General features: G+C 43.9%; 1 protein-coding gene across 1 annotated transcript in view; it reads right to left on the reverse strand.

Annotated features, from left to right (window-relative positions):
* Positions 1-12,593, reverse strand: part of LOC144153322 (venom metalloproteinase BumaMPs1-like) — a 61,718-nt gene that overhangs the window by 22,792 nt on the left and 26,333 nt on the right. The window contains exons 7-10 of the mRNA XM_077684973.1: positions 10,167-10,288; positions 8,808-8,882; positions 8,574-8,719; positions 3,960-4,009 (exon numbers count right to left, since the gene is read on the reverse strand). Of these exons, the coding sequence (XP_077541099.1) occupies positions 3,960-4,009; positions 8,574-8,719; positions 8,808-8,882; positions 10,167-10,288 (393 nt within the window). The remainder of the gene's footprint in view (positions 1-3,959; positions 4,010-8,573; positions 8,720-8,807; positions 8,883-10,166; positions 10,289-12,593) is intronic.

Consider the following 12,593-nt stretch of genomic DNA (forward strand, 5'->3'; position numbering starts at 1 on the left):
TAGTGAATGCGTTGTATCAGCAGCTTCTTGACGTAGTTTGAATGAGTCAAGGATATAAGGCGCATTCGTAGCCTTTCATTCTGCGTCGGTTTTGAGGCGCAGTGGGAAGAGCACCATGTACCTCGCGTTCCGCCCACAGGTAGTGAATGCGTTGTATCAGCAGCTTCTTGACGTAGTTTGAATGAGTCAAGGATATAAGGCGCATTCGTAGCCTTTCATTCTGCGTCGGTTTTGAGGCGCAGTGGGAAGAGCACCATGTACCTCGCGTTCCGCCCACAGGTAGTGAATGCGTTGTATCAGCAGCTTCTTGGCGTAGTTTTAATGAGTCAAGGATATAAGGCGCGTTCGTAGCCTTTCATTCTGCGTCGGTTTTGAGGCGCAGTGGGAAGAGCACCATGTACCTCGCGTTCCGCCCACAGGTAGTGAATGCGTTGTATCAGCAGCTTCTTGACGTAGTTTTAATGAGTCAAGGATATAAGGCGCATTCGTAGCCTTTCATTCTGCGTCGGTTTTGAGGCGCAGTGGGAAGAGCACCATGTACCTCGCGTTCCGCCCACAGGTAGTGAATGCGTTGTATCAGCAGCTTCTTGACGTAGTTTGAATGAGTCAAGGATATAAGGCGCATTCGTAGCCTTTCATTCTGCGTCGGTTTTGAGGCGCAGTGGGAAGAGCACCATGTACCTCGCGTTCCGCCCACAGGTAGTGAATGCGTTGTATCAGCAGCTTCTTGACGTAGTTTGAATGAGTCAAGGATATAAGGCGCATTCGTAGCCTTTCATTCTGCGTCGGTTTTGAGGCGCAGTGGGAAGAGCACCATGTACCTCGCGTTCCGCCCACAGGTAGTGAATGCGTTGTATCAGCAGCTTCTTGGCGTAGTTTTAATGAGTCAAGGATATAAGGCGCGTTCGTAGCCTTTCATTCTGCGTCGGTTTTGAGGCGCAGTGGGAAGAGCACCATGTACCTCGCGTTCCGCCCACAGGTAGTGAATGCGTTGTATCAGCAGCTTCTTGACGTAGTTTTAATGAGTCAAGGATATAAGGCGCATTCGTAGCCTTTCATTCTGCGTCGGTTTTGAGGCGCAGTGGGAAGAGCACCATGTACCTCGCGTTCCGCCCACAGGTAGTGAATGCGTTGTATCAGCAGCTTCTTGACGTAGTTTGAATGAGTCAAGGATATAAGGCGCGTTCGTAGCCTTTCATTCTGCGTCGGTTTTGAGGCGCAGTGGGAAGAGCACCATGTACCTCGCGTTCCGCCCACAGGTAGTGAATGCGTTGTATCAGCAGCTTCTTGACGTAGTTTGAATGAGTCAAGGATATAAGGCGCATTCGTAGCCTTTCATTCTGCGTCGGTTTTGAGGCGCAGTGGGAAGAGCACCATGTACCTCGCGTTCCGCCCACAGGTAGTGAATGCGTTGTATCAGCAGCTTCTTGACGTAGTTTGAATGAGTCAAGGATATAAGGCGCATTCGTAGCCTTTCATTCTGCGTCGGTTTTGAGGCGCAGTGGGAAGAGCACCATGTACCTCGCGTTCCGCCCACAGGTAGTGAATGCGTTGTATCAGCAGCTTCTTGACGTAGTTTTAATGAGTCAAGGATATAAGGCGCATTCGTAGCCTTTCATTCTGCGTCGGTTTTGAGGCGCAGTGGGAAGAGCACCATGTACCTCGCGTTCCGCCCACAGGTAGTGAATGCGTTGTATCAGCAGCTTCTTGACGTAGTTTGAATGAGTCAAGGATATAAGGCGCATTCGTAGCCTTTCATTCTGCGTCGGTTTTGAGGCGCAGTGGGAAGAGCACCATGTACCTCGCGTTCCGCCCACAGGTAGTGAATGCGTTGTATCAGCAGCTTCTTGGCGTAGTTTGAATGAGTCAAGGATATAAGGCGCGTTCGTAGCCTTTCATTCTGCGTCGGTTTTGAGGCGCAGTGGGAAGAGCACCATGTACCTCGCGTTCCGCCCACAGGTAGTGAATGCGTTGTATCAGCAGCTTCTTGACGTAGTTTGAATGAGTCAAGGATATAAGGCGCATTCGTAGCCTTTCATTCTGCGTCGGTTTTGAGGCGCAGTGGGAAGAGCACCATGTACCTCGCGTTCCGCCCACAGGTAGTGAATGCGTTGTATCAGCAGCTTCTTGGCGTAGTTTGAATGAGTCAAGGATATAAGGCGCGTTCGTAGCCTTTCATTCTGCGTCGGTTTTGAGGCGCAGTGGGAAGAGCACCATGTACCTCGCGTTCCGCCCACAGGTAGTGAATGCGTTGTATCAGCAGCTTCTTGACGTAGTTTGAATGAGTCAAGGATATAAGGCGCATTCGTAGCCTTTCATTCTGCGTCGGTTTTGAGGCGCAGTGGGAAGAGCACCATGTACCTCGCGTTCCGCCCACAGGTAGTGAATGCGTTGTATCAGCAGCTTCTTGGCGTAGTTTTAATGAGTCAAGGATATAAGGCGCATTCGTAGCCTTTCATTCTGCGTCGGTTTTGAGGCGCAGTGGGAAGAGCACCATGTACCTCGCGTTCCGCCCACAGGTAGTGAATGCGTTGTATCAGCAGCTTCTTGACGTAGTTTGAATGAGTCAAGGATATAAGGCGCGTTCGTAGCCTTCCTTCTGTGTCGGCTTTGTGGCGCAGTGGGTAGAGCACCATGTACCTTGCGTTCCGCCCGCAGGGTCGTGGGATCAAAACCAGGCGCCGGTGAGTATTACTTTTTTATATAGTGTAGGGGGAGGGGTGCGGACCTGTTGTTGAGAGCGAGGAGGGTAGCGTGATGCGGGAGAGGAAGAGTGGGGGAGAGGGCGCACCTGGAACGGCTGTTGCGGACGCCGAGGCACGACAACGCCGGGTGACATCGTGAGTTAAAGAAATGCTCTGCATTTAATAAAAAGAAAAGGTACTGGCAGCACTCTTCTTGTCTTGACTTCTTGTCTTTTCCTGTTTTGCCTGGGCTTCTTGTGTCTTGTCGTGGCTTCTCTTTGTGTCTTGGTAAAACAGTTAGCACAGGCTATCGTAAAGCTATCGATAGTACTGTCAGTAGTGAAGTAAAGATACTGAGTTGACGGCATGGACCGCTTTAAAAAGAACCGTCGTAATTATGTCCCTTCATTCAGAGTTTTCGCATCACTTATCTTTAACGTGCTTTATAGCCTATTATTTTAACGACCGAATCACAGAGTTCAACACTGTGGATAGCTGGGCAAGCTGGTTGCTCATTCATGTTCATTTAAACACTGCAAAAAGTCACAACTACCGGTCGTATACAAACGATACAATTGTCAACTGTCGACTATAATCTTACTCGAAGAATATTGCAATACGTGCGTTGTAAACAGCGCATGACAATCGCCAAAAAGAAATAAAAAACCATACTCCATGAAACCTTATTCCCAATAACACAATTAACATTAGTTGACAGTAGTGAAAGATTAAAGTAGCTAAGCCCAAGAATACCTTCTCTCATTAATGGGCTCTGAGGAAGACATCCCAGTTTAGTTAACGAGATACCGAGAGCTGACATAGACCTCTGCCAAGAGTGCTAGACATGTCGTACGTCAGTGGCAAACCATTCACGCTCTGGTGGGCATGGGTGCGAAAGCATACCGTAAAACCACGGACAGTGACGGACACGCGAAGGTAATGTTTGTCATTGGTGCCATTAATCACTCAAACAAATTTGTGTTAACAAAAACAGCTGGTTCTAAAATATCTAAAATCGGCCGATTTTTGAATAGCGGACTGTGTGAACATTAACAATAATCTCAACAATTACAGACGGTGTATTGAATCCGTATATCAGTAGTAAGCATGGGATATTTGAGTTTTCCCCAACTTTGCTCGCTCGCATTAGCGCAAAATTGGAAGAAAACTACAGATGAGAAATTTGAGACTCTGTGCTGCTTGGTTTTCATATCAGCGAGTGCAAATAAGACTGGGTAAATTAGGTTGAACTGGAAAGCGTTTAATGAGTATTACCTCCGACCCAGGTGATAAGCTCGCGATTTCTCCACTCGGACAAGTTTCGTCTGAAAACAAACAAGAATAACAGCATAAATTTTATTTTCTTGTCACTTTCATTTCCATCAAGTGGAACAACGGTAGAATGCTGAGTTGAAATGTTAGTAGTGAAAGGACGACATTGATGACAAGTTTTGAGCAAAACGCGCTATCTGCAAACTAGAAATAACGAGTTTCTTGCTGCCCTGTACTTTCCACTTGCGGGAAATATTTCTAAGGTTTATTTTCTCTCCAGCTACGAGGCCCATATTTGTTATTATTTTCTATGGCTTACCCATGGCTTAAAATCCTATTGATGAACTTTAATCGGCTTTAAAAGTAGCCTAGTGCTAATGTGGCACAGAGTGTGCCAAAGACAGGGTGCTTAACATGCGTGAATAACGTTTATACTGAAAAAGCTACCAATGTATGAGAAAAGTGATTTTTTTATAATAAAGCGTCATGTATTCCTGGCACCGTGAAGAAATTAGTCCACGTGTAACAAATATTTTTACCACACCGCTATCCAGTTCAATTCGAGCTGCAATAAAGACGTACTCGTAGTCTCAAAGTTTTGCACACCAACGCCTGAAGGAGGCGTAAGCTACAGTGAAAGTTATTCACGTGTGACAAGGCAAATATAGCGATTCCCCAAGAAAAGTATTTTATATTTTGCGTACTACTGCTGTCGTGGTTGTAAGAATAAAATTACGAGCATATGGATGCGTCATCTGCATAATAATTAAGGAAATGAAAGACGCGGTGACCAATATAAGAACGTATTTTGAAACGATGCTGTTAGCAAGCCTTCGCCACCCTGTTCCAGTAGAAGATTTATCATCACTATTAACAACCATCCATTTCCTTGAAAATGCTGTGTTATGTTTTTTTTTTGGCGAGTAAAGCCACATAGGATCACCTTCACCCCAAAGAAGGCCCTCTACGCTGCAGCCGATTTCGGACTTTCACGATCATCACCCTTTGACCAGCACGAACGGCTTGACCCCCTGTCAACCAGGCGGCGCCACGGCTGTGAAAGTCACCAGATGGACCGACTTTCTCGAGGCGGACAACGCGAATGAGAGTGCACCAGTTTGCTTTTTATTGCCTTCCAATTTTTCCCTGCTGTGTCCTCACGGCAGCTCTTTCGAGCCTAAAACCAATTTTGAGCATTTCACAGCTTGATGCCGAAGATGTCAATGCTGTGCCCACGTGAAAAGCATTGTGAGCCATAGTCAAAAATATAATTCTCGAAAAACAATGACTTTCTCCAAATAACCGCGCACCATTGGTGGGCTCCGCGGGCACGTACAATATCTCGAAACAAGAAAACGCTTTGTTTACTCAACACGAAGTGTAATTACCACCGGATTAACGGAAGATTGGAGAATGAAGTAGAGAAATTGACATAACACAGTTATTCTGTTACCTGCGCGTGTGAAAATCAGAGAACACATTTCCAGGCATTGCAGTTTGGCAAACAGTCGTACAATACGTCCTGGGACTGGTTGCCAACTCGCCCTGGTCTCTTTAATGTAGCTTTTGAAACAATCGCAATTAAAGAAGGTGACACAAATCGTGTGGTCAATTATTGACCGAGTTTAATTCGTCCTTCCAATGTTTTTTTGCAGGCCAGAAAGAGGTAATCAGCACCATAACTGGCAGCTTTATCCGCAAAAATAACCACCTAACCGAAGGCGAACGCGGTTTCAGGAAAAACCATCGAATTGAAATTGCCTTGTCACAAAAAAAAAAACACTTCTGCAGAACCTAAAGAAAGCTGTTTGCGCTGCATCTTCCTCTGGATTTCTGCACGGCTTTCGATAGAGTTAACGAAATATTACTATTCTCAAAATTTGAAATAGATTGCTCGAGAGTACTCGAGTTTATTCTCATATGTTCCTACGTAAGGCAGGGGTTTCCGTTTGTTCGAACTAACGACATTGGGTCCCTATTATATTAACTGAATATTGGTGTGCAGAATGCTGTATTTTAGCACATATATTGTTTATTTTGCGTAATTGACATCCCAAAAATAAAACGCCCATGCAAGTTTGCTATATACAAAGATGATTGTACTGTCCTACTGTCTAGTAACAAATAGCTTTGTTTTACTGTTGGCTAGTTGGGTAAAATTGTGGCACCTAAACCACGTTCTTAATATAAAAAAAATTGCTTTTATTTTTCGAGCACCAATGGCCCTTCCTGGTTTACACTGTAGTATAATTTTGGGCTTATACAAAATTCATATTTAAAATCAGTAGCTGTGTTTGAAAAGGTGTTGTTTTTTAGCGCATCTAACAAAATCAGCTAAATAATTGTTAAATCCCTAAATTGCAAAAAATGTCAGAGCTCCTAATAGGCGCCGTAATATATTGCCCGTGGCTATAAAAAACTAGTTTATCATTTTCTGTTTACTTCAAAACCTAATAATTGTTCGCTGATATAGGTATCCACCACAGCCCGAATCCACAAAAAACTAACGCTATTACAAAACAAAGCAGTTAGGCCAATCGAACATAATTTTCTTACTTAAAATACGCAGGAGTTGCTTACTGAAAATTTATTTTTAAAGGCTACTAACCCATGTGCGGAAAGGATAGTATAAAGCTACACAGGTGCCATGGAAGGAAATTCAATTTTGCTTTTAATGATAGCAAATTTACGTGGTGCTACGTCTGAACACCCTTGCAGATACCAGCCATTATAGCAAATCCAGTGTCGCGCACTACTGCCAGCGACTAATGAGTCACACACTTCCTTCAAGGCTAAACAAATTCAACCAACCCCACATTCAATTTATAACCTGCAGCGGCGCTCAAATTTGAGAACTTCGTGTGACATATTTTTTTTCAGTTCACTAGATACTCAACAATAGAATTGTGCAAATACATGTGTACTAGCGGCAGTAGCGCTGGTGATGTACGGTTGGGACAATTTACCAAGGGCTTTAACAGGTAATGAGAAATTCGCAAAATCACGTAGCCTGGACGCAAATTCATTCGTACTATCGGTATTGTTTAGGACAAGCCCTCGAAATAATTTGTTGACAGTGTTAAGCGTTAGAATTGCGAGCAAAAACCAGTGGATACCTGATCGGTCGTGCGAGATAATCAAAATTTTTAAAAAGGAACGTATAAACATTTATTACACCAATTAATGGCTCAATCGTATCTATCATCCGTAAATACAATCACAATGCTCTCTCCTGGAAATCCTGCGGCAAATCTGCGACAGATGCTTTGAAAATACGAACGTAATTTAGAAACCGCCTTCGACCCCTCGACCTTTTAAAGCTTTGTTAGTTCAACACCACAAAATTGTTTTTTTTCGCATTTGTATGGGTAACTTTTGTGGAATAAATCTGAAAGGATATATCAATGGGCTGAAGATGAATTTCGGTATCCGTAAAACCACCTCACTTTCGCCAGATTCGCCCAATTACTCGATGGTTAGAAAAAAAAGCGTGCGACATTCTCCCGCAATTCCTATTGGTTACCTAATCAGCAAAATCTATTTTTGTCACTTAAAAGTGCCTCGGTGACAATAGGAATTTTGAAAACAACTCTTTTAGCCCATTTTGACAGCTTATGCGTGTAATGCGGAGGAAGCCAGCCATACTGAGCTCTACGCTAGAAAGAATCTCTTTTTTAGCACTTAGGGGCAGTAGCCTGGCTGGCGTTGATGTCAGCCCTTGGAATTTTCGCCAAAAAGTCTTGTCGTTTTATTTAGAGAATGTATCTGACGAATCCTCAAATTACTTGTTGTGCATTCGTGTGGGCAACATTTGTCAGCAAAAACCAACCAACGGGCAGGACGTACACCGAGAAATGAGTTAAAATTTAACTCCTAGAAGAAAATTCCCCCATAGTGCCTGCTCAGTGGGAATCCCTAAAACAAGCTATTCGGTATTTGTGCAGGCTCCATGTTTTAGCAAAACATAGTTGAAAATCCTAATGCATGGGTGAAATAATCAGATATTTTTAGAAAAAAAAAGCATTTCCCTTTTTTGACCTCCTTGGGGGTGCTTTTTTTTCAAAAACAGAGTCTTAGGGCCATATGCCATCTTGAAAATATACTCCCGAAGTTTCTAGTCTTTAGGTCCGGCTGCTTTGGCTGAGCGTTGTTCAATTAGCTGGTAGGACGCTCGGTCCTCCAGGAACATCTCCTCATAGATATAAGCTCCACGAACAACAACAACCACAAAATGTTTGTTAGAAAGTTACGCAAGCGTATGTAATACCTACATTTTTTGGAAGGTTCTTCTGCGGTGTCTTCCGTAATGTTTTATTTCATGTACATTTATGACGAAGCATGCGCTTGTAATTTTTATTAGCGCTTTTTTATTCTAAAAATTTCACTGCTCTATAGCAGACTACAGCTTTTTCAAAACGTAACAATTGGCCTTTTATCCGTCCGTGTTCTTTTTCACTGAGTGCTGTATCATTTGGTTAAATGACTGCTTGAGTTTTAAAGTGTTGATCGCCAAAAGCGCAAGTACTGCGCGAGTCGTTTCTGCTTGCAAAGCACTGCCTCTAACAACGATGTGCAACGTGGGCATACTGTAGGAAGAGGTCCGGTAAGTGCACTTACACAGTTAGCAAAAAGGCGATATCAGCCGTCTTAAAGTAATCCTGTTTTCGGGAATATACTGTGAAGTTCCACAGGGTATGCTCGTAAAGGATGTTTCGAGTCTTCTCATAGCCTTTCACTTTAACCATGTATGGTTCTTCTGCTTCCTAAAAAATGGCACAATAATAGAGAATGTCCTAGTTGCTTAGGCAGAAAACACGTGTTTTGGTTGAAAGTATTATTCAAGATACTTACGCTTTTTGTTATAGAAACTCCAACAATCCTCAACGTAACTTTTGGTTGCCTCAGGCTTAGATATCTCAAGTTTGCCTTGAATAAAATAGGAATGAAGGTGGTTTTAGACATAGAACACACACTTAGCCCATGTGTGAGTTCAAACCAGTAAGCACCGAGCTGGCGATAACAAGGGCAGTCATTAAAATTGCTCAAGGAAGCGAATACATGTCGAGGTATGCCCATAGTTGGGGCAGTCTACAAAACAATGTGCAAAAATGGCGAAATAGGAAAAGAAACATGTTCTTATGTGCCTATGTTTTTATTTTGGAACACATGTTCTGGGTATCAATGCCTGAAACTTTCTATAGCACTCACAAGCAGAGAAATTAAATAAATGTTTTTCCCACGCGTGTTGAATACTGCGTATTTCTTTTTTCTAGCAGGCAAAAGTGAAACTTCAAGATAAAATGTAAACTTTACACAAATGACGTACACGCAGGGTTGTTCGTTTTTGGGTAAAATCAGATTTTACCCGTTTTTTACACCCCGAACATGACTCAGGTGAATCGGGTCACACTCAATTTATCTCGCAATGGACCTTTTCAAGGTAGTGATCTGTACAATCGTGCGCGCACGTTACGCCGTTTCCAACCAGTACCTGCTGAAAGCAAGCCCCAGAAACAAAGCTTGCGAACTCATTGAGTCTTGGCCTAACTTGGCCACTCACGACCCCAGGCTGGAAAACTCTGCACAGACATTGTTGTGTCTAGCTAATGGAAGATGTGATTTCGAGAGAACGTTTCCCCGGCTAAGATATGCGTTCAATGGTCGCGGAGGTCTCGAGTAGAGACCGACATGTTGCGAATTCAGAGGACAATGTATGTAAACAAGGATGTGCAGAAAACCAATGATCATCATTACTAATTCATGTCCAAGGAAGCACGAAATTTCCGAGAGTATTTGCTAGAAAACCGTGATAGAAACACAAATTCCAACGCGTTAGAGTTAAGAAGCTGGTGATAAATTCTGGTAAAACAAACTGAGTGTATTATATATCTATAGATTTGGCATGAAGGAACCGTAATTTCAGAATGGGTTTGCAAAATAACGAGATTTTTCCTCGATTATCGGTCCGAAAAACAGCACCCGATTTTTATCCCCCCCCCCCCCCCTTAAGAAAAATATATAAACCCGGAAACGAACAACTTTACGTATACACTGCCTCTGTAACATGCTCTCAGGGTGCCATAAAATTGTGAAATTCATCGGACTAAATTTGAGGTAAATTAACGAACAGCAAATCTCTCAGTGGATACATCATACCGCCAAGATTGCATTGTGATACCTACAGCGATAAAAAAACGTTGACGCACTTACGGCATTAGTCAAGATTGCCAGGCTTCTGAGGATGCTCCGCGTGTCAAAGTCGTATGCTTTGCAATATAAATAATCGGCAACAATGTGCACTTCCGGGTAGATATGTTTCGGTAACCTGTGACCTGCATGCGGATTGCGCATTTCGAAAGGTCATTCTTTAAAGCATGAGTGTTTGCTTTATGGTAAAAAAAGAATTGTTGATGAGAAAGCACGCCTGCAAAGGCTGTGAAATAACAGCCCATGCAATAATTTTCGACAACACAATGTGGTCATACAAACGCGAACCAAGGGATGGCACGCAACAGGATCGAGATAGCACAATTCGTAACTTCCAATGTCTTTATTACATAAAAATACCCTCGCTATACTTCGGTGCTCCCTTATATATCAAGGTTTAAATGCTGAGACGTCAAATTTGTCAAGTAGTGATCACATTGCCCAGTCCCCACGAGAAAAAAAAAAAATGCCCTGTATCTGGTTGCTCCGCTTCAGATTCTATCCAGAGACAATATCTTTTTGCCACTCCTGCCGCGTAAATCCCATTACCCCCCCCCCCCCCTCCGTCCTTTTACCCCCCTTTGCCTTTAAACACCCTTTTCCCCCCTCTCAGCCCTAATGAATCCCACTGAGGTCCGCACAATTCTATTTTATTTTCCTGCCTTAGCACTGAATCCGTCTATCTGTTGGTGCATTAGATTCATTTGTTCTTCCATTATATTCATTTGTTCTTTCGTGACTCATATTTAGCCCACTCCGTGAACTCTAATTGGGAGTTGTATAAAAACAAACTTCTTGAATTACAGAAGAAATTCATACCAACGCTAAGCGTAACCTGCGACTCGAACAATCAGTGGTTTAGTAGGCAACTGAAATACACTTTAAACAAAAAAACGTCTCTACAGACTCGCGAATCCAATAAACAACACGGCCACACGGGAAAAATACTACACGTGCGCCAAACAGTACATTACAACACTTAGCGAAGCAAAAAATAAATTTTTCTTCTGATCTACTATCAATACTTAATCTAATCCCAACAAACGTTGGCGCATTGTATCATCCAAGTCTATGTGCGAACAACTTGGACTAACAAGTGCTGATGGAGAACCCGTACGCAGCAATCAATGTGCAACCGCCCTGAACAATTATTTTACCTCCGTGTTTAGCTCACGCGACTGGACTTTCATTGGAGTCGCTTCGCGGCGGAAGAAATCTTCGCGTTTCAATCATCGTTGTCGTTAGACGAAGGGACTTCGATTTCTTTTTAGAACGCGAAACCTACAATAAAAAAAACGTTGTTGAGAATCCAGGTATGACGAGTTCCAGTGAATGATGGTTCTTATCCTCTATGCCATTGGTTCATATTTAGACTGCCCTAACTTCCCCGTCCTGCCTGTGCAACATGAAAACCGCGCGCAAATCTTAGAAGCCCGCGAGAGGCAAGAGGGAAGCACTCGTGGCGAGAAGCAGCGTCCGCAGATGTCCTCTGCTCCGGGATTCATTCTAGTGCTTCGTTTCAAGCGCGGTACGGCTTGTAACTGATGCAGTATTTATAACTGCTGCGAAAATGTGCAGCAGATTTATTTATTTGTTTTACAGAAAGAAATCGGGCAATTTTCACAATATATTTAATGATATTATGATTTTTGAGCGTCGCGTGTTTTCAGCCGGGTGAGTTGGGTTATTAGTTTTGCCTGACACATACACTATCATGCACGTGGTGACACTGTGGTAGGCCACATACCGAGGAAGACGATAGGTCCCCGGGCAAGTGTACGGCTCCTGCAATGCAACCACATCGAATTATTCCCGAATGAGGCGGTATACAAGGTCGGCGTAGTGGGGGTTTAAGAAACGTACATTCTACTGGGGAATTCGCGGACGCTATCGTCTATTGCGGTCTCTGGCCTTGATGTATTGACTGTGAAGGACCTTGGAGCACCACTGGTGGAGCAGCAGGAGCTGGAATGTTGAAAAGAGTTTGCTGTGCTGCCAAGGCAGCCATAGCAATATGATAAGCCGGAGCGTCTGGCTGTAGGGTGGACGAAATGGACTGCATAGCAGTCAGAAGAGCCTGTAGCGCTGCGTCGCGCCTATCCCACACTTCAGTGGTTCCATACAGATCAGTAGAAGCCATGCCTTGGCCTGCATTAGCGGTGCCCATTGCCGGATGGGCGCCGCCCTGCTTTTCGGCATTTGTAGACAGCTGTTTAAGGATCCTGCGTTGCTTGGTGGCATCAGCATAGCTTCTTCTTTGCCTCTTGCTTGCTTCTGCATTCATGGGATGCTTTTCAGCTTCCTCAGCCCGAATCTTTGCACGCACTACCAGCCTAGACTCCTCTTCTGTTGACTGCAGTAGCGCCGTTGCCACTTGATGCTCCTGCGGCCAGCGAGGGCACCGCGGGTTGTCCACAGCGTGTTTCCCAC

Source organism: Haemaphysalis longicornis, unplaced genomic scaffold (assembly GCF_048455015.1).
Source record: "Haemaphysalis longicornis isolate Haplotype H1 unplaced genomic scaffold, Haemaphysalis longicornis Haplotype H1 scaffold_9, whole genome shotgun sequence".
Taxonomy (NCBI): domain Eukaryota; kingdom Metazoa; phylum Arthropoda; class Arachnida; order Ixodida; family Ixodidae; genus Haemaphysalis; species Haemaphysalis longicornis.